This window comes from Triturus cristatus, chromosome 3_1, assembly GCF_964204655.1.
Source record: "Triturus cristatus chromosome 3_1, aTriCri1.1, whole genome shotgun sequence".
Taxonomy (NCBI): Eukaryota; Metazoa; Chordata; class Amphibia; order Caudata; family Salamandridae; genus Triturus; species Triturus cristatus.
The window spans coordinates 1,064,188,682-1,064,214,368 of NC_140583.1; the positions used below are offsets into that span (position 1 = coordinate 1,064,188,682).

Consider the following 25,687-nt stretch of genomic DNA (forward strand, 5'->3'; position numbering starts at 1 on the left):
CAGACGAGGAGGCTGTATATAGTGAGATGCTCTGCGAGTTTTATTCGAAATGACAGGTAATGGGCCACTCGAGGGTGATATGGATGTCTCAACAGTCCCCGGTGGTTCTTCTGCTGTTACTGGTCCTTCGACTGCTGGTTCTCCGCCTCTTCCGACCGCTCATAGTCCCTTGGAAGATTCTTCTTCTCCTAGTTGTATATCCGGACCCACATTCGTCCCAGGGAGGCTCATAGGAGAGAGGAAAAGACGGCTGTCAGTAACTTATACTGTATGTGCCAAGGTTGCAAACCATCACCGCAACACCACGTGAGAATTGTGCTCTCCTCCTTTCTTATGAACAAGTGAACCCGGACGAGAACGGTGAAGAGGTTAAAAAAAAGGGGGGGGGGGGAGTGATGGGAATAAGGTTCAGATCAGGAGTGCCTATCGCACGGTGAGAAAGGGCCTCGTACTCTCTTCTTTGACCGTGTATGTGGCCCCTAGGTAACTCAAAACGACAAACATAACAGGGGGAAAAGGGGTTTTCAGGTGAGTGCAGTCCTAGGGATGACTAATCAGTACTATTGACAAACCACGGTCACGGAGGCAATTGCGAGCTTTTACTCTAAACAGTTCTCCCTCTCGTTAGCCAATCCCTCCCCTCTTGTACCCGGTCCCAATCTCCACCCGCTCCTCTTGCGCCCTCGCTCAGGGTTACTCACAGGCTCCGCCGCAACTCTCCTTGAGTTGCGGCCGCTCTCCAGCCTCCTCCGGTGGGGACCACCACTCCTCGCACCACGTCTCGTCGTCTTCGGTATTTCCGTCGTCTTCGGTCTTTCTCCTGACTCGATCTCTGTCCTCGCGTCCTTCTTCTCCGTTGCTTCCGCCTTTCGCTTCTCCTAGTCCTTCGACCGCTTCCTCCCCGATCCTGTGTCCCTCGTCTCTTTTCACGGCCGGGTCCGTAGTGCTTCCGGGGTTAGCCCCTCCTCCTACCACGCTCTCCACGTTGCTGATTCGTCCCTGCGAAGGGGAAGGACAAGGGGGGGCGGTTATCTTTTCCGTCATCTGTTCGACGGACCTGTGACGTCGGGTGTCGACTCTCCGGGCTCCCCGAGACCAGGGGATACGGGGCCCCCCGGAAGGTAAGTGACGGGGGAACCTGTTTCCTTCTCACAATGCGTAATGAAAAATGTGTGCCTCCTGTTTCTTTGAGGTCACGTCTGATTGAGTTGGCGCATGAAGGCCATTTAGGACAGACATTAACCACTAAGAGGGTAAGAGAGAGATTTTGGTAGCCTTTCATGTATGCTGAGAGAAAAGAATGGGTTGTACGAAAGGTATGCGTGCAAAAACATTGAGAAACGTCTCAGGGTGGGTGTGGGTCGTGTGCAGGAAGAGCAGCATGTGTATGAAGCCAAGGAGTTGTGGGAGAAAGTTTGTCTGGACTTCATAGGACCATTTTCATTTTTACCTGATCACAAAAAAATTGCAGCTGTTCTGGTTGATGCCAAGTCTAGGTGGGTGGAAGTTGATTTAATGTGTAACATTACTACTATTTCTACCATTGATTTTCCTAGTGATGTGTTTAGGAGAGAAGGTGTTCCTTCTGTTATCCTCACAGATAATGGCACACAGTTGAGGTCAGTTGATATGAAGAAATGTTTGGACACTTTGGGTGTGAGGCATGCATTTGCGTCTTTGTGCAACCCCCAGGGTAACGGTCTGGTTGAACAGACAAGTTAAAGGGACTATGTAATTAGCTTGTAGTGCTGGGTTATCAGTGGTGGGAGCTTTCAGAGACATGCTTTGGGCATATCGCACTACTGTTAACACATCTTCAGTGAAAAGTCCATTTGAAATGATGCAAGGAAGGCTACCAGGAAGCAAGTTAGTGTGTTGGTGTGAGAATAAGGATCAAGGAGTCCCATGCAAGAAAGAATTAAAAAGTTTTATTGCAGTTGAGGATTGAGTCAAAGTCAAGCCTGGTTTTGGTGTGAAAGATTTGACCAAGTTTTGTGGCCCATTTAGAGTTCATGCAGTTGGTGGTAATTGGGTGGAATTGGATAATGGGCAAACTTGGAACATTAGAAGAGTTGCTCTCTACCAGAGACAAGGAAAAAATTGAGTAGTGATGTGTGTGATGAAGAAGATTCTTGTTCACCTTTGATGTTCATGAATGATCGTGAATATTCTGGTGATCGGGGTGGTATTGTACCTCAAAGTTTCTCTAGTGTGAGAGGGAGAGATGGGTCTAGTCATGTTGATGTTGTACCTACTGACAATCCGACTGTGCAGTCGGATTTTCATGTTGACGGTGTTCCTTCAGACAGTTCTCTGGAGCAAGTCATTACTGATAATAAAGGTGTTTTGAATGCTCCTCATGTTGGTAGAGAAATGAGGATGAGGAAGCCTGTATATTTGAAAGATTATGTTCAACCTTAACTTGTCAAGTTTCTTGGTATCCACTTTTGGGGTATATGTTTGTTGTTTGTTTTTCTTCTTTCATTTTTCTTAACTCGATTCTGTGTTGTGATGTTTCTTCACCTCTCATACGTTTGTCTTTCTTGTGTCTGTGGGGATAGGGGTTGTTGTTCTTGTATGCATTCCCTTCATTTTTCATTACCCGATTATATGTTCCCAAGGAGGAGAGATGTGTTATAATGTGCTTTAGTAGCATCAGCCTAGCTGATGCTGTACTCACACTAATTCATAGCCATATGTAGCGTGAATGCGCTGCAATTCCAATCGCACTGCCAGAAAGCACGTTGAGCAGTAAGGTGTGCATTCTGCCATCCATAACCAGCATTCAGTGTCATCACACTAATGACATAGCTTAGTTCCCTTTGATGTCATCTTAGAATGTTGGTTCAGGCACTGCCAGTCTGCTGCTGTGCTGTGCCTGGCGACAGTGTGGTGTGGGGGTCTCATCTCTGTACTAATAAAGTACATAGGGCCATATTATCAAGGAACGGTGATAATGGGCTTGATAATATGCCCTTGTGAATTCCCATAGAAGCCCAGGTTATGGTGTGAACATGGGCTTCTATGGGAATTCAAAAGGGCATAATATCAAGCCCATTATTGCCGCTTTAGCGGCAGTTTCCTGCCGCTAAAGCGGTGATAATGTTATCACCGTTCCTTGATAATATGGCCCATACTTCCTTCAACGAACTACAGTGAAGCCTGTTTTAATGACAACAAAATTCGTATTGCTTAAGCTAGGAAATGATTTATCGTAGCAATACTGGAAAGCAATCCGGAGAACAGAGCCACAGCGAAACGAAGCCTATCCAATTCTGGCGTCTCTCAACAGACATGGGAGATGATAGCAAGCTGGCTCCTGCTTGTGGGTTCAACAGCTGTGTGAGTTGCACTTCTTATTGCTCATTTGTAAGATATAGGTACAACACCTGAGTTCGTAGAAATACGACCTCTATTTTCATGTGATGCCACTACACAACCGCTCCTCCGTCCTCTCTAAGCTTCCTCCAACTGTCGGTCTGGAATGTCCCGGAACTCACATTCTACCCTAGCTCGTCCCATAACGTTCTATAGGAGGTAAGAGACACAACAGACAGACGTCACATGCATACTCTTCGTCTGCGGTCCAGACACTGAATGTATGCTTTGTCGTTTACAATGGTTTTGGCTTCGTCTTTTGCAGTAAAGAAAACATGCCAGTTTACCCTAACAGAATTAAAACTAAGAGTCAGCTAGGAAATTCCGCATTTCAAACTCTGATTTGTACTTGCATATCCCTCTGGATTACTTCCTGTGATCAGCCCAATCCACAATGGAACATCGTGTCTCAGTAGCGACGAAAAACGGCACCTACTCACGGAAAAAGCCCGTCAATTATCATAATCCACAACTCATTACCAGGTCACGTGACGGGAGAACTGTTTGGGTGGAAGTCCGTTGTTGATGTCCGCGGCTCCAGCTGGTCATATGACACTGGAAGCCACAATCACATGTCCCGTCTGGCCTCAGGATGGCTGCCTACTTGCAGTGGCGCCGCTTCGTCTTCTTCGAAAAGGAGGCGCTGGGCTCTCCGGGGGAGGGCGCGCTCCTGCCGACCGGCATCAGCGCCTGCGACTCAGGCCGGGGCAGCCTGCTGTGCGGGGATATCCTTTTCGGAAACGTGGTAGGCTTTAGGGAACCGAGGCGGTAGCTTGGAAAGTGACATGCCAATGAAAAGGGGAGGGACTGGTTAGGTGAGGAAACCGGTATGAATGGGTGTCATATTGTGGGATTGATCTGAGGAAGCAACGTGTATGAGCAGTCTTGCCATGGAGGAAGGTGCCAGGGGAGATACTTGAACTTAAGGAGCCTGCAGGGAAAGGGGGCTCAGAGAAGTGGGTTGGTAAAAGGAGGCGACAGTGAATTGTGACTTATGCATGCATGCATTTATTTATTTATTTATTTATAAAGTTTTATATAGCGCGAACAAGATCCCAAGGGATATCAGAGCGCTTAACAATCAAACTAGAACTGGAAGGATAATGTAACAACAAGTAAAAAACACAAATGATAATAAGGTGCACGAAAATTCAAATGGAAGTTATGTTAAACAAGGTACGGTGTAACGACAGAGGGACACAGTATGTCACAAAAAAAAAAGTGTAGTAGTAACTGTTGAAACAATGACAACGGGCAAGGGGCTAGCCCAATTACTGAAGGAGTTTATTCATCAGGAATCTTTTGACTTCCAGTTTGAACACCGTTGTTCTGGAGATTCTGCGTATTTCTCGAGGAAGAGAGTTCCATATCTTTGGAGCCGCGCCAGAAAAGGCTCTGTGACAGGTTCTCTTTTTGTTAAGGATAGGTGGTTTCAAGAGTAAGGTAGTGGCGCTTCTGGAGGCTCTTGCACCACAAGATAGTTCAAGTTTTTGTGCCAGGTACCTGGGCGTCTTGAAGTGGATAGCTTTGTGCATCATAGTGGCAATTTTTAGCTGGATTCGTGCTTCATAGGGGAGCCAATTTAGAGTTTTTAGGACTGGCGATATGTGTTCATTGCGTTTGGAGCTTGTAACCAGTCTAGCAGCAGCATTCAGTGAAGCCCTTAGCGGAGCCAGGGTGTATTTGGGCAGGCCACAGAGAGTAGCACTACCGTAATCTAGCCTCGGTAGGACAAGCGCTTGAACCACCTGCTTGAAATCCTTAAGAGGGAGGAAAGGTTTGATGTTTCTGAGTGTTCTTATCAAGTGGTTTGCTCCTTTACATGTATTGCTGATATGGTTTTTCATATTCAGGTTCTTGTCCATAGTGACTCCTAGAGATTTGGCTGAGTTTACGATGAGCGGAGTGCAGTTGAAAGCAGTGAGGTGGCTCAGCCAGAGGTCAAGATTGGGGGTGTAATTCTGAGGGGAGACGAGCAAGAATTCTGTTTTTGAGGTGTTGAGCAGGAGATGGTTCTCACTTAACCAGTTTTGAGTATACGTTAGGTGGTGTTGAGTGATATGAGGTTTTCCGGGGATGAGATTTTCAAGTAGAGTTGCGTGTCGTCGGCATACATGTGGAAATGAATATCCATGGAGTTAAGTGAGTTAGCTAATGGTTCCAAGAAAAGGTTGAAGAGGGTAGGAGATAAAGCAGATCCTTGGGGGACCCCCATGAGAACAGGCGGGGGCTGGGAGAGAGAGTGATTAGCCATGACTCTTTGCGATCTGTGATGGAGGAAGGACGAGAACCACTGTAGCACCTGATCACCAAAACCCATCCTGTTTTGCAGAATGGCTAAGAGGTTGTCATGATTGACGGTGTCAAAAGCAGAGGAAAGGTCAAGGAGGATCAGGAGGCAGGATTCGTTTTGATCGAGAATCTTTAGAATGTCATCCATAACATAAATGAGGGCCGATTCAGTGCTGTGCCCCGTCCGAAAGCTGGATTGATGTTGGTCTAAGAGCTGGTAGTTCTCAATGTGAGCACAGAGTTGGGACTGAACGCATTTTTCAAGGAGTTTCACAAGGGTGGGTATATTGGAGATAGGTCGGAAATTATTGAGGTCTGTCCTATCAGCGTTAGGTTTTTTTAGTATAGGAGATACTTGAGCTGCTTTTAGGCAATCCGGGATTGTGCCTTGTGAAAGAGATGCATTAACAATCCTTGTCCAGGTAGGGATGAGTGCATTCTTGATTTCCTTGAAAATGGATGGGGGTAACGGGTCACTGAAGTGGTTGGAAGGGTTGATATTCAGGAGAATCTTTTTGATGTCTTGTTCACTGAGTGGGGTAAAGGTGTCCCAGGCCGCATTGTTCTTGGGGATCAGGGGGGTAGAGTTGAGCTTTTCAGAGAGGTCAGGTGGAGAGGCCGCCCTGGAGGAAAGGAGTACAACCTTCTTAGCAGCGAGGTCAGAGGATATAAGTTTTGATTTCTCAATGAAGAAAGAAGCAAGATCGTCACAGGAGGGTGGACTGCTTCCAGGTTCCAATAGGTTTGGACCTACAATTGATTGCTGTTTGACCAATTCGAAAAGTTTCTTGGGACGGTTTGCCGCTTGATCTAATTGGTGTCTGAAATAGTTAGACTTGGCGTTCCTGATTTGTTTGTAGTAAAGGCTCCTAGCTTCTCTTAGGAGTTTAAGTTGGTGCGAGGAGGGATTTGATCTCCAGGAGCGTTCAACTGCCCTAAGGTTGTGACGTTCCGTGTTTAGGTTATCATTATACCAAGGTTTGGATATTTTTGTTGAGGCATTTTTATGTTTGAGTGGAGCAATGTCATTCATGATGTTGGAGATGGTCACATTGTAGTAGTCAGTGAGTAACTGCACCTCAGTCAGGTCCGCTTGAGAGGAGAGGGCAGATGTACAGTGGGCGGCTAGCTCAACAGGGTTTACTAGTCTGAGGTCCCTTTTCCATATCTTTGATTTTGTTGGTTGGGCCTTCCACACCTGTACCTCCTTTTTGATTTAAAAAAAAAAAAAGGATGCAGTGGTGGTCTGACCAGTCACATGGGGTAATAGAGTCCAAGGTGACGGTCTGCCCTTTCGAAATAATGAGGTCAAGAATTTTTCCTTTATTATGGGTTGGTTGGTCACAATGCTGGGTCAGATCCTGATCACTTAGAAAGGCTTTAAGGCTTGAAACTGCAGGGTCTATGGAGTTAGCCCAGTGCAGATTAAAGTCACCAAGGAAGATTTGGGACACAGCTGAGTCAGCATTGCTAGAAATGATTTCAAATAGTTGCTCAATGAAGGGGAGGTTGTCTCCTGGGGGGTGGTAGAAAGTGTGAAGTTTGCAGGCCGGTAGGTTCTTACTTGCGATGTTGAGACAGATATTCACAGGAGGAGGGCGCAGAGGACTCAACGGGAGAGATCGAAAGTGTGTTTCTATGAATACAGGCTAAGCCCCCGCCCAGTTTCCCAGCTCTGTCTAACCGAATTATATCATGAGTGGGAGGCATCTTTGGTCTGTAGCAGTACTGAGATTTGTTGTAAGCGATCTCAAGTTTTTCAGTTTAATACGCGTCTAACTTTTATTCAAGGGTTTTTCTTTGCCTTCTGGGCCTTGTAGTCTCGATTTTCTGATGGGCTAAACAGGACTAAAAATTGTCTGGGTCATGCGATGGTCACACATGGAACTGGGAAACTTGAGAGCTCTGCGCTTTCGGAGTTTTTATTCTATTGTCTTTACAAGTGGGTGACCTGATTCTTGCAATGGTTTTATTAACGGTCTTTATTCTGCAGTAAGTGGTATCTGCTAATTTCGGCATTGGATAGGTTCTTGGGGGTATGTTTGACAACATTAAGAATCTAGTTACAAAGTAGTAGCTGCAGAGTTATTCCTCCCTCTTATTAAGGTCAAGTTCGCAGTAGACACCCCTTTCAATGATTCACTGTCATACAGGAGGAATATCCTAATGCGGTAGTGAAATCGGATCGATCACAGAACTCTCAAGTTTCCCAGATATATGTATAGTACATCCAATCCTAGTTTTTGCTTTGTATTTTTGGGAGTGGAGTCCCGTTATAAAATCGGAACTACAAGTCCCAAAAGGCAACGAAGAACACCTGGACTGAACGAGAATGTGAGCGCTGGGCTCTGGTGTTGAAGGGCACACAACGTGCATGCTCCCGTCTTTGTGAGGATAGTCACTGTGTCCCCTCTACTTGGCTGTGTGTGGACTGACAGCTGTGGCAACTTGATTACAGTTGGGTTACAGGTCTATTCTCTACCTCTGTATGGGACTATCCACTTTCCTGCCTGGGTAAAGACTGCCCAGTCTGATGTAACTGTGGGGCATCGGTCTTTATTATGTCTGAGACATGCATGGAAGCCCCGCCTGTCTGTATGTGTTTGGTTTCTTGTGTGCCCCTAGAGGGATGAGTGATAGTCATTTATGTGTGCTGCACGAGATGGTGCTGTTGTTTGTGCTGGTTTGCCACTGTCCACCTCAGGCATTTAAGCCTTGACATAGACATCCAGCTGTCCATCTTTCTGAAACCAGTTGTCTCTTTGAATGGTGGAGGCACCCAGCCAGATCCTATGAGGTATTTGCAGGTTTCCTGCCCAAGTGAAACCTATCTACCTCTCACCCTTTGTTTTCAGATCGTCATTGCTTTGGAGATGGACTTCTTCTCTGATGGCCTTACACCTTTAGTACAACCCGGCCTGAACTGGTGTTAGGGAAGGCAAAGGGATTTGCTTTTACTTTACACTGATCGCGCTAGGACGTGCTCCTTCTAGATTGAAAGGGTCCCAGGAAATGTTAAGTTGCAGCACTCCGTATTGGCCAGATCTGGCCATAAGTGCAAGACCGTTGCCTGATTTAGTGCCAATAAGTTGTTCACCCTTTCTAATTGTCACTAACAACGGCTTGTGCTGCTTCAGTGTGCTGCCAGGACACTGTGTCCTGATACAGCAATGACAGCCAAGGCTCTGCTGACTGGACGAACCTTTTTCGAGCACATCTAGACAGTTGGAGATCACACAGGTGCAGCAAGCTTGCTCTAGCAGGTATCTCTAGAAAAATCAAAACCACTTGGTTTGAGGAACTGTTCCTTTAGTTTTTCCAATGGGAAGGGTGAGCAGGCATTATCCCTAACCCTACATCATCCTTCTGGGTCAGGTTCTCCCCTCTACAGCTTTTTGTTAGGTGCCCTCAGGAATCTTGACTTCAGCTGCAGGCTGCAGCACCCGTCTCTTTGAGTGGAGGAGGTCACCCTGATTCTGAAACTGTTGGAATCACCACCAGCTCTTAAGGATCAGGAGATATCACAATTTTAAGTTGCAGTCAGGAGTTCTTGATTCTAGTCAGTAGTCCAGTGTTCACCAGACTCCTCAGTATCAGGTGTGGGTATTACTATTCCCTGGGTGCCTCCATCAATGGATAATGTTGTTCTTGGAGGTATATTCTCTAGATACAGACCCATAACAGCCTATGTGAACTGGCATCTTATCCAGCCTCAATGTCCAGCTCGGTATTCAAGTGGGCTACTCCAGTAACTGCTCTTCTGATTCCAGTCTCCAAACTGGGTACCAGGGACTGATGTTCAGGTTGCTCCGGAACACTACCGTTATCAGCCTTAGAAGGTACATACAACAATATTTCGCAAGGTGGACGTTTTCTTGAGTGGTGTTCTTTTTGCAGTTGTCACCCCAAGACGTGGGTCCCGTGCTCTCCATGCCACTGGAGTCAAGCTATCCTGGCTGATGAGGACTGAAAGCCCGAAACCAGTCCTAGGATGCTTGTTTCCAGTCCAGGGAGGTCCTGGCCTGGCAGTTCAGGCTGGACTGTTCCCATTGGGCGCAGGGTAAAGACTGGTTTGCATATGGCTGGGTCCAAACTGGAATGGCATGGTGAGCAAAAAAACGATATAATTATGCTAACATTTACCAAACTATAGGTTGCACCACCAAATCCAAATCTCCAAAAGACAAAAAAAATGTTTTAAATGTATGTCCATCAAGTATTAGAAATGTTCAGGTTTCTTTATTCTTCCTTTTATTTGAGACAAAGCACCAGGCAGCCAACACGTTTCGTTCTTTTAGACAAGAATTTCGTCAGGGTGATGGAACTGTTATTATTTGTTTTGAATAGAAGAAGGAATCGTCAGGCTGGCTCAACTAAGAACTCCACACATGACATCACCTTTCTTTTCGTGAACCAAAATAAGATAAAATGGCTGTTGTGCCTATCGTGCTGAATGGCCGGCTGAATTTTCCGACTTAACGGCAACGGACTATTAGATGGCTGTTGAGCCGAAAACGTGGCATCGCGAGCAGCAGGTTATGTGTAAATTCGAAATGACCATACAGAGCTGCTTTTGTATTTAATTTACTTGAATAATTCTACCAACCTTACCCCCACTTCACCATCTATACTTAAATATAATTATGATAACATTGATTTAAACAGTCTAAGTGCCTTGCTTGAAGCTTTTGCCCACAAATATCAAGATGCCGATATTCAAACTAACAATGGGGAAATTAAATGTTTTGATTTCCTCACCCTTGAATCGAATGTCCAACTTTATAAAAGACTTACAGTTGGTGAATGTGTATGTTGGGGGCTGGGCTAGGATGGTTATTTTTGGTTTTTTTTATGTTAGAGTCAAGTTACAAGCTAATTTGTATGTGATTGTTCTATATATTAAGTTATGAAAAATCAGTGGTTTGGCTTAGGATGGTTGTTTTTGATTGCATGTGGATGATTGAAAGATTTTGTTCTTGTTACATGTTTTTCCTATTGTATTTACTGTACAGTAGATTGCTTTGGATCTTATTCTTTGCTTAGATTTTTGTATTTTTTAAGGGGGGGGAGAATTTTGATTTTTCCCTAAAATTATTTCACTTTTTTTAACATTCTATTCATTTTTCATGTTCGTTTGTTTCATTAAGGGATACTTATTTTTATCATCATAGTTTATGTTAAAGAATGAGGCGGCTATGTGAGGGACCATCCTTCCCATTTCACTCTTTTTGTCAGGGTCTTCAAAAAGCAGGATTGTACATTGGACTCATCCTAGATTCCCTTTGTTTGATGATTATTATTTGAAATTTGTTTTTATTTTTTTGAAACTTTTTATTGATGACAACCACAAACAGCACAGCAATGCTTCCCATTCCCATCATGCATTTAGATATACAATCAGTGTAATTCAGTAATACATGCATATTATGACATAGAGACTCGTTATTCTGACATCTCTTCTGTGGCAGCACATGTCCCATACATATCGGCCTCACTACGGCGCAACTCCACTGATGGCGACTGGCAAATCTTCCCTCGATATGCATTCCATGCTGCCCATTTACGGTCCCATTTCTTAGGGCATCCTCTGTATTTAAATGTCTTTTTCGGCTACCATGGCTCTGTCCATGTCAACCAACCAATCTCTAATTCGTGGCATTTCCCCTGACCCCCATTTCTGTGCAATATTAAGTTTGGCAATTGCCCATCCCAGTGAAACCCACGTCTGCTCGGTCTGGTTAAGGCCCGTGACGTCCCATATGTTTAGCAGGCACAGTTGCGGGTTGACCATTATTTTCTCCCCAACCCCCCCCCCCCCCCCCCCCCCCGCCAATTTTTTAGCGATATCGTTCCAGTATGACTGGTCATGCCCCAATTGTGTGGAAGAAAGTCCCCTCTTGTTGACATTGCCGAAGGCAAAGGGAATCAGCCTGCCTGCCCATCCTGACGAAGACTCCGGCAGCTAGGTAGATTTGATGCAGGACTTTGAAATGGACCAACTGCAGTCTCATAGGAATGGCCACCTCTCTAGGGCAAGCCAAGGCGTCTCGCTAATCTTCCTTCTTAAGATCGCCTAGATTTGCCTCCCAATGCTGCCGCAGGCGTGTTAAGAAATCTGGGCGGTTATTAATCAATTTTTAATATGTAAGGGATATGGCCTTTTTGGTCATGGGGCCCAGTATCAACCTATCTTCCAGTGGGGAAGCCTCAGGAAGTGGGTCGCCCCCTGGGATTACAGTTTTGAGGGCGTGACTGATTTGTAGGTATCTGAATGTTTCGGTTTGTGTGAGGTTGTATTCTTTCTGAAGGTCGGCGAAAGTGGCCAGTCCCGTGGACCTCCACATGTCTCCCTCCGTGGAAATACCAATTAGATCCCACATATCAAAGCTGGGACAGGTACTCAAATTGGCCCAGTTGCTCGGGTTCCCAGAGTGGGGTCGCACGTGTAATTCTATTCTGCCAACCCATCTGTTTGTTGACCCTGTGCCAGACTTCTATTGTGTGTGCTGTCGGTCCCGTGACGCCTAATTTCTTGGGGTTCGTATAGAGTGCTCTGTTATACCCTCCTTGTCCCATGAGCCACCAGTCAGTACGGAAACCCGGGTCCCCCCCGCTCCCCGTGCGCCCAACGGTTAATCGCAACTTGTGGGGATGCCTGGTAATACGACCTAAGGTCGGGTAGTGCAATACCCCCATCATACCATCCCGCATGTACCTTTTTGTTTTTCAATCCGAGGTGCCCGACCGTCCCACAACAACGTGCGTACGGCACTATCGATACTGGAGAAATAAGCCTCCGGAATCCTATCAGGGGTATTGTGCAGCACATAGAGAAAACGCAACAGCGCCAGCATCTTAAAAAGGGCTGCGCGTCCTAGTAGAGTCAGCGGGAGAGAGCGCCAGTGTTTGCTGTCGGCGCCGAAGCGCATCTGGGGTCCAAGTGGATTTGCTTCATAAAAGTGGGCTTGGTCTGTAGATATAAAAATGCCTAGATATCGGAAGCCCTTCGGTGCTACTGGGATCTCATATTCCCGTAGGTTACGCGGTGGAGGGCCGCACAGCGGAAATAATTGTGATTTAGACCAGTTTATCATGTATGATGATTATTTTTAATATGTTTAAGGTTTATTTTGCATTTAGGGATTTTTTTTTATAAGAAGTAGATGTGAAGGGATGCTCTACGTTTGATATGTGTAACACCGTTTAATTTTTAAAAAGTGTTTTTTGGTTTTTTTTTGTTATTTTTTTTAAACCCTGGCTATGAATTTACAACTGAGCCTTCAAAAATATTAGTAAAATATCTTTTATTATGATTGTAATCTAGGTGTATTGTGGAAAAGATTTTACTTTTTTTGTAGTTGGGTTTTCTTTCTAGATGTGGGATGATGGCTATTATTTACGATGACTTTGTTTTTTCTTTGGGCTACATTGTAATTCTTTTTCTGTAATTTGGCTATTTGTTCCAAAGGTTAGTCATTGTTTTTACAATATTTACAGTATTTTTGGGAGTAAGTAAGCATTGTTGGTTGATCGAAACCCCTAATATTTCCACAAAAGGTTAAAGCTTTGTTACAGACATGCGTTACTTTCTCAGAATATTTTGGAAACGTTGTGGGTCAGAGTATTTTCAAGAGACCGAGCTTTATACATCTTGTAATCTCTTTTTTTAAAGTTTAAATCAGTGCATACCATCTCAGATGGCTTTTATCTATTGTGGATTGGAAATAATATTGCCACCACTGAATAGCATTGTTTGTTTTGGATTGACCTTGCATTATGCTGTGTTATCAATTTCACCGAGGTGTTAAAAACCTTGGTGGAAATCTGTGGCCAGAGCAATACTAGTGGCCTAGCCAGGCATTTTCAAAATAGGAATTCAGGCTAATTTCGGCTCACTTTCAGTGAAAAATTCACCTTCTCTTAGTAATTCAGCTTCTTTAATGTTTGTTACAGGAGACACAAACCACAGTAATGTCTGTGTGTTTTTTCTCTTTTTTCTTTTTTAAACTGTGGAGTGCTGTGGGGTAGAGAGTCAAAAACTAAAAGTTGTTAGATGGCGACAAGAAGAGGAAGCAGCTGGTGGAGTTGAAATAATTAAAAGAGAACCACAAGAGAGGCCAGGGAAAGCAAACTAACAACTAGCATAGCAGGGGAAGCTGCAGGGAGAGCATGGGGTGGGTAGGTGACGAGGAAGCCGAGCACTGGGGAGAGAGTAGGAATACAGATGCACCTCCATGGAGTGCTGCAAACAAAAGGAAGATATAGGTCCTTCAAGTGGAGCTGTGGAAATGAATAAAAGTCATCTATCCAATCAAATGGCTGGTAAATTATGCTACCGTGGATAAACAAAGCACAAAATGAACTTATTGAAGAAGACTGAGATGGAAGCAAATAAGTCTAAAAAGAAAGCCAACCACAGGTAGGCAAATAGGCGAACCCAACTTCCACTGTAAGTATTGATATTGTCTACAGTAGGTCTTCAACAGCAGATGTCAAAAAGCTGCCTGTAAGGTGAGACCTAATAACAAACCTGTCTCTGGGTGAGTGTATACTGCTCTAAATCAAAGATTATTTTTAGAGGTGTATATTTTTGGGAATTATCTTTATGTTTATACCGTAAGAATCTTGTTGTATGTGGATGTTAATTTGTTCAAAGGTATGTTGTAAATTAAGGTAATATTATTGTTTTGTTACTTTCCATGTATAGTATATAACTAAATGGATTTGGACATGGATTGAAGGCCTGCACATCATCCGTGCCTCATAATTATACAGTATATTCAGATTTGTGGCCATTGAATTGGGCAGTATTCTATTTTCAGTTTTGTATAGCTGAAGCCTTTCTTAATCAGTCAGTTTTTGACTACCTGGATTAGTTGAACTGTATGTGTTTGAGGAGTGGGGTTGGTAGATTGCTACTTGTTATTTATGGCTAATTACTCTTTTACATATTGTTTAAGTGGCCTTTTTGGTTGCAATTGTAGTACTGATTATTGACACGGAATTCTTTTAGAGCTTTGCTTGCACACTGATTTGTTGTACTAGCTTTATACTTGCGTTCCTCTACTACTGTGCTTACTTCAATGTCTGAACACAACATGGTTGTACTCTGTCATTGTAACATTTTCTCCAGAGGGCATGCCCTTCCTGTATACTTTTCAGAATTGTAATTTACAAACGTTAACTGTTTCCTGTTATAATAAAGTCAGGATGTAGTGTCAAGTATTTATGTGTACCTTCTGTGTGACTCAAGAAGTCCTCCCATTGTGAATGTATAAATGAGCTTGTATCCTTAAAATACTATGTGCCTGATTTTGATGTCGGTCGGAGTTGCCTCTGACTGAACCGTTTTGGTGTGGAAACTGCCAGACCATAGGTTGGCGGTTCTGCACACCTCATTACGATGTGACCACACATGGTGCGGTCGCAAACTCCCATTTCTCTATGGGAGCTTGTGCGGTGGGCGAAAAATGCCTGCAGCACAAGCTCCCACTGAGAAATGGGAGTTTGTGAACATCCCTGCACCGTGTGGCAGGCACCTCCCTGTGTCTGCCACACGCTACAGGGCTGTTCAAAGGGGCACCATAAATGCCCCCCAGGGCCACAAACGGAGGGCCAGGGGGGAAAGAGGGAAGTCACTTTCCGACAGCCTTTCCATGTCCGAAAGGTCAAAATGGAAAGGCTGTCGGAAATCGACATCTTAATCCCAACTGCGGAAACGCCATACTTAAGGGATTATGAAGCCATTTCCGTCGGAACAGAGTCCAGTTTCCCCGGCCGGTTTAAACTCCAACATCATTCTAATACAGCAGTTGTGATTGGAACCCACGGCTTTCCGACTGACATTGTAATCAGGCCTATTGTTTTTAAAATAGGATTTTCATTTAAAGTTAATTTCCTTAGAATGTGTTTGTTAATGCTTCAAGGTTTTTAGGTTAAGGGTGGCACTAACATATGTTTTTATTTTTTAGTTATTGGTAATGTTTTTTGTCTCACTGTCAGCATGAGTTTATTTTTCTTCTTCTAGGAGTGTTTAGGTTGTATTGCAGTCTCTGTAGTATTTCGTCTCAAACACTACTATTGATATTTAAGGATTCTGCAACACATAAAGAACTTAAAAAAAAATATATATATTCCTAACCCTTTTTGAGCACCTTAATTTAAAAATAACTTTTATTTATAGTGCTTTTTACACGCCATTTGTACTGGCTTCTAAATGGTGCTGTGCTCTCTTGTGTGTCAGAGCACAGTGAGGACTGTCCTATCAACTCTGTGGTCTCCTTAGACAGACCATAGAATGTGTAGTTGATGACTTTATATTCCTATGGTACAATTGTTTGCTTTTAAAAAGTAAGGTGTTGATTTCTTTTGATGGTTAAAGTAAATTTTATTCTTGACTGCACAATTTTTTTTTCTTATTTTTTCTATTTCAACCTTAATTTTCTATACTTCCATGTGACACAGTTTTGTTCCTTTTGCATCATTTGATGTCCTCTATCGATAGCTCTACACATCATATTTTTATGAAACTTTTTTTATGCTAACCTTTTTTTATAAATATTTATATTATATTGAAAACATTTAGTCAAAATGAATAATTCTGAAATAGTGGTAATTCTTTTAATTAAATAAAAAAAACTAAGTAAAAATAAAAAAAATATGCGATGGTAACCTCAAACCAGACTTGTTGGCTTTTCCAGCCATTGTTTTACTGTAGTGACTCAGGCTGCACCTCCCTGTCTTTTAAAGAAAAATAAAAGAAATTCCTGATTTACCATCCTCGTCAAGCAACAAGCAATAGAAATAAGAACAGCCACCTCACCATCTTACACAATCGCAGCAATATAATATCCTCTGAAATAACTTGGAAATCCCACCCACCTCCCCTAGTCGTCATGCCCATAACTCAGTACATCGAATGCTTGTGTCCCACTCGGAATTGTCCCATTTCAATCGGTACCATAGTTCAAACCATAGTTCGTGGTCTGGTGTCGGCCTATTGGAGTACTGGCATCAGCAATCAATGGCTCAAGCATTCCAGCATTGCTGAGGAGTCACCCCTAAGGGAATACCTGGTGATGGCACTGGTGATGATGGATCTGGATCTTTCATGCAATCTACTGGCGCCTCCCAGGCTCTTGTCGTATCTAATGAGCCCAGGCCACATCTAATCTCACGGAGCAACACTGCGCTTTCATATCCTGCCCACTCTTTATCTCTCTATGCCATGTTGCCGCTTGGGTCCCTCAGGAGCCTTCCACCCAGTAGGCAGTGAGCAACCAACTCCAGAACATATGGAGAAACTCTACTCCCACATCCCGGACATGCTGCTTCCACTGCATGGAAATGCCTATGTATGGGTGGGGGGTGAGGCATGCCCTGTGTAAAACATAAAAATTAATTAACTTAAAATGGGCATTTCTCAATATTTTAAGAACCCATTCTAATAGAGTTGCCCTCGGGTATGGGGATCCCCAAGTATTCCTCCTACTGTGTCTGAAGGGTGGTTAGGGTCAGCATCATGTCCTCTCTAATCGTCTTATATAAGCAGGTGATAGCCCTTAAGGTGCCCGAAGATGTGACTATATAGTGACCTTTCTTGTGTTGTGGTTCTGATAGGCCCACACCCCAATGGATACGATTGCCGCTGTCACCGGCCCGTGGAGCAGAAAGTGTTCCAGGGGTAGATCAGGTTCTGAGCGGAACTCCTCGAACAGGAGGAGTCCTCAGCCCTGAACAAATCACCCATCATTGATGCTCCTGCAGTTATCTAATCTGTGAAATCCGACCAGTCCCCCCCCCAACCCCATGGAGCAGTGCCTGGTTATGCTAGGCAAGTACGGGATCCTCACTCACGTCTTTTGCAGACATCGGGCCCAAGATGACCATAGCACTCGGAATTAAAAATTTGCGAACATTCGTGACAAGAATTTTCAATTCTATTAAGGACAACGGAGGCGAGGATTATGCTTCTCAATCTTTACTAGGAAGCTCACAGCAGCCAATGAAAAACAAAGATAAAACCACGTGACAACCATAGAGTCTCTTCCATAAAAGGTCCCTGTCAGCACATAGAGTCCTCTTTCTTTGTAACAGTACATAAGTCCATGCACGACCTGCTCTTGAGGATCACCGACAGCTAGGGTCTTCTCCCACCAACGAACTGTGTGCCCAACGGGGCCGAACGTTGCACTGGATCCCGGTCCAGAAAACTTGCTTGAGAGCGAAACAACAAACTGCCAAGCGATTCATCGCCGATAGACCACAATCAGGTTTACTTGTTGTCAGTTCCTGAAAGAAAGGAAACAGCCCGTAAAAACCGTTTAAGGTTGTAAAAGTAACAGCATTACATCACGAGAGATTTGGGTGGGGAAACTACACAGAAATGCAAAATAGCATGATTCAATACATACAGTATCATAATCCTGAAATAGCAGTACGTTAGCAGTACATTAGACAATGTATTTCTGGGCGGGATAATCCTCGCCTCCGTTGTCCTTAATAGAATTGAAAATTCTTGTCACGAATGTTCGCAAATTTTTAATTCTATGTCAGGACCGGAGGCTCCGATTATGCTTGTTCAAAGCTGAGCCACCACCATTGAAGCAACATTGACAATCGGCTTATAGTAAAACGTTTTAAAAGTACTTTCATTAGACCAGTCAGCTGCATTCATGATATCCACTAGGCTCACACCCGTTACAAACGCTTTGGAAGCCATGGCTCCGCGCGCAGAGTGAGCCCCAAACTTGGAGATATCAATCCCTGCCTCGCTCATGAGCCAGCGCATCCACCGCGATAAGGTAGCTGGCGTCACTGGGCGAAAAGGCTTTTGCAAAGCAATAAGTAGTTGCCCCTGCATATCAGCACGAAACTCCTCAGTACTCACCTCGTAATCCTTAATACATTGCACCACGCACAGTTTAGGATTGTTAGGAAAAACCGGGTATGTGATTGAAGCAGTGTTACACTTCGTTCTCCTGGACAAGGTGAAGGACACCCCTTCCGGGGTAAATCTACGCCCCGCTAAATCCAGAGCTCGGACGTCAGAAACCCGTTTGCAAGAAACGAGACACAAAAGCATAGTCAGCTTAGCTGAGAGTTGTTTACGAGACAAGAACCTATTGGCTGGCCAGGATTCCAGGAATCGGAGGACAAGAGAGACATCCCACAGATGAGAGTACTTTGGGCAAGGGGGCTTCACCATCCTGACTCCCCTCAGTAATTTACAAACTAAAGGATGTTCCCCAATGGGCTTACCATCTACAGGTAAATGCCCTGCCGATATGGCGGACCGAAAGTTGTTGACCGTCCTGTAGGCCAACCCGGAGGACGCCATAGAAGCCAAAAAGTTGACCATCAAAGACACATGCGCCTTAGCGGGATCCACGTCCCGTTGAGCGCACCAATCACACCACCTTTTCCAAGATGAGGCATATCGCTTGTGAGTATTGGCCGACCAAGCTTCTTTGATGAAGTTACTAGCTTCTCGCGAAAGGCCCGGGACACTCCACCTGTCCCTGAAACCCGCCAAGCAACGAGAGGAAGTTGGCCCGAGGCCACCAAAGGATGGGGATTCTGAAGAGGGTCCAGCAATAGGTTCTGCAACTGAGGAAGGAGGATCGGAATCTCGCAACACATGTCCAGTAACACCGGAAACCAAGCTTGAGCCCTCCATAGAGGAGTGATCAAAATGAGTTCCGCCTGAAAGGTTCTTGATCGTGCTAGAACCCGTGGGATCATGAGAAACGGGGGAAACGCGTAACAGAGGGACTTCGGCCATTCCTGCAGGAATGCATCCGTGGCTAACGCCTCCGGGTCCGGCCTCCAACTGAAAAACTGGGGAACCTGCTTGTTCAGTCGAGACGCAAAAAGGTCTATCTGGCAAGGGCCCCAAAGGTGGGTGAGGTGCCGAAACACTGTGGGCAACAGCCTCCAATCGCTGGAGTCCTGTAGGTGGCGGGAGTTCCAATCGGCCACTTGGTTGCTGGAACCGGGCAGATATTCCGCAACCACCGAAATTCTGTGTTGTAGACAGAAGTGCCAGAAGTCCTTGGCGATCTCCGCCAACATCCGTGACCTGGTACCGCCCAGCTTGTTGACGTAGCGCACCGCCGAGATATTGTCCATCCGAAGGAGTATACAACAATCTGCTTTCTGCGGTGACAAACATCTGATCGCAAAGGAACCAGCCAACAGTTCCAGGCAATTGATATGCAAATGAAGTTTGTCTGGCGACCAGCGACCACCCGTGGACAACGTGCCGCACCGGGCTCCCCAACCCCACCGGCTGGCATCTGATTCGATCACCACATCCGGGGTCGATCCGAATAGCGCTCGGCCGTTCCAGGCCTCCATGTGGTTTAACCACCAATCCATCTCCAGTCTCGCCTCCTCTGAGAGAGGTATCTGTTCTGAATAACTGAGACCTTTCCGAAGATGGCGGATCTTGAGCCTCTGAAGGGCCCGATAATGAAGGGGGCCCGGGAAGATCGCTTGGATGGAAGAAGCCAGTAGCCCCACTATGCGGGCTAAAGATCTCAAGGACGTCGTCTGCCTGAGTAGGATGGACCGCAACTCTTTCTTGATCGCCTTGACTTTTGTCATCGGCAGTAAGAGTTGACACGTCACTGAATTGATCGTAAACCCCAGAAATTCGATGGACTGAGAGGGGATTAACACTGATTTCTGCGGGTTGACAATGAACCCCAAGCTCTGTAATAGATTGATCGCCCAATTGAGGTGCGTTTGAACCGTCTGAGGGGAGGATGCCAAAATAATTATGTCGTCCAGGTATATAATGAGGCGGACTCCCCGGGCCCTGAGAGTTTCCACCACCGGTCTCAGAAGCTTCGTGAAGCACCACGGTGCTGACGACAGACCGAACGGGAGGACCTTGTACTCGTAGCACACCTTCCCCCAGACAAACTGCAGGAACCTCCTGTGAGGTGGAAAAACGGGAATGGAGAGGTACGCGTCCTTTAGGTCCAAACGGACCATCCAGTCTCCTTCCTGGAGAAGGTCGCGCAGTAGATGGATCCCTTCCATCTTGAAGTGCCTGTAAACAATCCACGAGTTGAATTCTTTGAGGTTTAGCACTAAGCGGGAACCGCCTCCTTTCTTGTCTACGAGAAAGACAGTACTCACGAAACCGTGAGGGTGAAGCTCGGAGGGCGCCACTGCGCCCTTTTGCAGCAAGGAACTGATTTCTGCCGTGATAAAGTTCTGATCTTGTCGGGAAAAATACAGAGGGGGGGGGCGGGAGTGTTGCACAGGGGAGGCGTACATCTCCAGCCTGTACCCCTGCACCGTCTGCAACACCCATGCATCTTGCGAAATTTCGCGCCATTTGTCTAGAAAATATGCCACTCTGCCCCCCAATGTCACCTCCGAGAAGGGAATGAGGCTCACCTGAATTTCCGGCATCATGCTGGTTGTTGGAGTTTCCTCCAAATCTGCCACCTTTGCGGAACCTGTTCCTGGAACGTCGTGAAGGGTAAAAATTGGAGGTGTTGGCCGAGCTGTCTTGATAACCACCTCTCTGCTGTCCACGTTGGGTGCCTTGGTTATATCCCCGGCCGAACGAGCGCCCCCGGAAGCGTCCGGCCCTGCCAAAAACCGGGCGGAAAGCCCGCTTTAACGAACCCTGGGCCTTGTCAAGCCCACTAAATGTGGCAACAAACTTGGTGAGCTCCTTGAGAAAGGGTTGACCAAACAGGAGGCCTTGGGCTAGCGGGCCCGACTCCGACGTAGATAATTCGGCCAGCCTGGGATCTAACTTTAGTAGAATGGACCTGCGTCGTTCCGTCGACAATGCACAATTAGCATTGCCCAGCTGGCATACTGCCCGCTGTGCCCATCCGATCAATTCATCAGGGCTAATTGCAATGGAGGAGTCTTTGGCCCTAAAGCCGATCTCGAGAATCTTGGTCAGGGGGCCAATGACGTCTAGTAGTTTATCCTGGCAGGATCGCCAGGACCTGTCTAAACCCTTCTTAGGATCTTTTGAGTACTTTTTCAAGTACGTCAACATGGACGGGTCCACCTCCGGGGTAGCCGCCACCTTATCTGCTAGCTCCGGTCGCGGGCATTCCGACCGTAGTCGTGCCCGAACATCCGTATCAAATGCTTGACGTAGATGGGTTTGAACATAATCTGCTACCTCTTGCGGTGGTAGCCAGGCAGATGAGTTAGGGTGGATAATGTCCGCTGGTTCGAACGTGAGCACTTTAGGTGATGCGGACGGGCCAGAGTGCTTCTCCTTCCGTGCTTTCTTGGAAGGGCGCGGAGATTCCTCCTCGTCCGTTGTAGGATCAGGTGTGGTATCTTGGCCATCATCCTCCTGAGAGATCTCGGTAATTGTCGCTTCTCTAGGAGAAGAACGCTCTTGCTCCGCCATCGAGCGTGCGAGCCTAGCGAAATCTGCAGCATGGGGATTCGTTCTTGCCTTACCCCCAGGTGTAGGACGAGAAGCTGAGGATGGAACCCAGCCTTGCTTCTTTGCGTAAGAGCAAAGATGGCGCTTCAATGGCGCGATCGCCCTCACCAATGCGGAATTGACAGATTGCTGCACACCTGCGTCCAATGCCTCAACGAGGTCATATTCCATAGACCCTGAAGGGTCTTCGTCATCATAATAATAATAATAATCCTCTTCATAATATTCAGACATAGTTGCCACACAGTGAGCAATTAACGACCCTGAGGATTACTTGTGAAGATCCGCAAATTTCACAATCAATATTCTCACACAGGAGATCAGGGGGAGTGGTAACCCCAGGCAAGCCCCCAATACAGGCACCAATGAAGACACCGACTGGTAAAGTTTAGATGTGGAGGGAGGGAGGGCTTGCACAACACAAATCACCAATCCCACTCTAGGCAAAGCCTATGCTGAATTATACAGCCCCACTGACTGTAGAAACAGAAGGGCATCTGGGGAGCCAAAACGAGCCTTTTCCGCCGAAAAAACGGAACAAATACGGGTCTTAAACAGTTAAAACACACTGCTCTGTGTTCGATTCAAGCCCGACTAATTTTCGCGGGCAAAATGGCCGCCGCGCATGCGCGCTGGCTCAGGCTCGCATAGATAGTAAAAGAGGACTGCGCGTCCGGCAGACGCGCGTCCTCGCTCCCCTTCCTCCCGCTCCACAAACCCGAATGACGTGAGACAAACTCACCGACGGGATACGGAAACGCCCGCAGCGCTTCGCGCTACTGAAAATGAAAGGTAATCCACATATACACTCGAGGAGGCTAAGACCTCCGTCCACACAACTCGCACTGACGGCGAACGCGCATGAAAGGCAGCGCCTCAAATAAGCAATAACTCAAGTAAAAATAACCAACGAACAAATCGCGCAACAAAGCAGCGCTTCGTAATAGTTAGTCACTAATAATGAACAAAGCGCGCAACAAAGCAGCGCTTCGTAATAACAACAATTACAGCGTATGAACTTTTCAATAAACTAGCACTGAAATAATATCACATTATAAGAGAAAATGCATAAGGTACTTAACTGGCTGCGGAGCAGCAAAGAAAGAGAACTCTATGTGCTGACAGGGACCTTTTATGGAAGAGACTCTATGGTTGTCACGTGGTTTTATCTTTGTTTTTCATTGGCTGCTGTGAGCTTCCTAGTAAAGATTGAGAAGCATAATCGGAGCCTCCGGTCCTGACATAGAATTCAGTGGTATCATTTCTAAGAGGGCATTCTAGCTTTATCAGTACCTTAGCAGTTGGTGGAGATCGGGTACAAAATTACCCATCTCCCGCTCTGGAGTCAGCCTGCCTGCCAGCCACTGTGTTAGCCATTGGAGCTGTGCCGCAAGGTAGTAAGCCTCGAATTCAGGGAGTGCAGTCCTCCCTCTCCCATGGATCTTTGCAATGTGATTAGAGCCACCTGTCTGCGGCCCGATTTCCCTTCCCCCCCCCCCATCCGATCTGTTTCGAGTTCCACAATGACCAAGCCTTGTTTTGCGAGATTAGCAAGACAGCCCAAGAGCGAACCAGTGCGGTCATGCTCCACTTGCGCCCGGGTCATATAAGCTCTGTCGTCGAAACATCTCAGTTTCTCAACCTGGTCTGCGAATTTTTCCTTGATTCCTAACAAGGCTGGTTGCAAGTCTTGGCGACCAGGCTGATGCTGTTCTACATCCCTTAGCGCCTCTTCTGAAAATAAGACTTCATTCAATAGGGTGTGCCTCACCCTCAGCGACTCCACTAAGTCCTCCCCCCTTCAATCCCCTCTTAGCATGACCTTAAAGGCATCCCACTGCACCTGAGATGATGCAGTTCCAGCATTGACCTCAACGTATTGCCGAATGCAGTCCCCTATAGTGTCTCGAAAGACCAGATTGTCTACGGATTATGGCTTCAGTCTCCATACTGGTATGCACGGTCTTGACCTTCCACACCCCAAGTAAAGGAAGACTGGGTTATGGTCCGATATGGTTCTAGTGAGGTATTCAATGTCATGTACAAACCCATGGATATCTGGGGTGGAAAGAAATGTGTCCAGGCGCACATGGAGGCGACGGAGACTCAAGAAAAAAGATTAATACCTAGTGGGTGTATCAAGCTCCATGAGTCGATTAATCCCCATTTCGATTGTCAGTTTATAAATTGCCAGGTCATTCTAGTGATTGGGGAATCCCGGAGTGGGAGTGCTTTGTGCACCAGGTCTGCTACATAGTTATAGTCTCCGCCTATAATGACCGAGTCCACTAGGTAGGATGCCAAGGACCCCAATAGGTCTGCAAAGAATTCTCCTTGGTCTACATTTGGGCATAAATATTAATAATCGCTACGTCCCGGCCATCACTGCCATAAATCTACTGCTGGGTTAATCAGGTCTCCAGTCTGTTCGAAGGGGACTCCTGCACGTATCCATATCGGCACCCCTCTCTTCTAATCTGAATAGGTGGTGTAATAGGCCTGACCGCACCATCTGGCCTGACTCCTGTAATAAGCCTGACCCCATTGAAGGGCCTCTCCTTCTTTAGGTGTTTCCTGTACGAGTGCTATCTGAATCTCTCACCTATTAAGATTTGAAAGCACCTTGTATCGCTTGGCCATTGCATGCATCCCCCTAATGTTCCAGGATAGGATTTTGTAGTTCTTTGGAGATGCCATCACATTGAATTGCAGCCATTCAGCGTCAACCACCACCAGTACTAATTCCATTGTTACACTCCCTCATCAAGTATCGGGACATAGTGGGCTCAACCCCAGGCAAAGAGCTCCAGTCTTACGTTACAGTGTCTGCATCATATAAGCTGTTCAGCAGTTCTGGGTGTCACTCTAGGCAGGTTCATGTCTGAGTCCCCAGAGGAGCTAGATCTGTGATCTGATTCCAAATTGCGGGTGCCGACATCTCCCGCTGAAGAGGCTGGGCTCACACCTCCCCTACTCATCGTTGCAACTACCTCCACTGCTCTCTGCTACTCCTGTTAGACTTCCTTCCTGAAAGGGGCCAACCCGTTGGTACTTTTAGCCCTGCGCTGCAATGTGGTCCTTGTAGATTTTCGTGATGGGGATCCCTGGCTAGGACAGGTATGAGGGTGCAGATCAATTCACTCCCATGCCTCCTGTGGGGTTCGAAAAAACTGCAGCCCCGTCTAGAATTGTTACGTGCAACCTGGCTTGGAACGGCATGGGTAGGACAGGCCCAGTTGGCGAAGATGCTATTTAGCATGTAGGAATGTAGACTGCTGTTTTTGTACCTCACTAGTGAAGTCCAGAAATATCATGACTTTGCTATTTTCAACTCTGAGGTCTCCGCTCCGCCTGACTTGATACAGGATTTGGGCCCAGTCTTTATAGAGCAATAGTCTGGTCACCACTGCCTGCTGTGGCGCTCCATACAGCGAGCGCCGTGCCAGAACCTTAGGTGCCCTTTCTGGGGCATAAAATGGGGAGAGAACCTCTGGTGCCATCTCCTTACACAATCATCATTCTAGGTAGTCCAACATGTTGCTCCCCTCCACGTTCTTTGACAGTCCTATCACACAGATG

General features: G+C 46.1%; 1 protein-coding gene across 1 annotated transcript in view; it reads left to right on the forward strand.

The window, feature by feature from the left end:
* Window positions 1-3,937: 3,937 nt before the first annotated feature.
* The window catches only part of VPS11 (VPS11 core subunit of CORVET and HOPS complexes), a 177,217-nt gene continuing 155,467 nt past the window's right edge, over window positions 3,938-25,687 (forward strand). Inside the window, exon 1 of the mRNA XM_085645898.1 lies at window positions 3,938-4,103. Within this exon, the coding sequence (XP_085502024.1) occupies window positions 3,971-4,103 (133 nt within the window). The 5' untranslated portion in view covers window positions 3,938-3,970. The remainder of the gene's footprint in view (window positions 4,104-25,687) is intronic.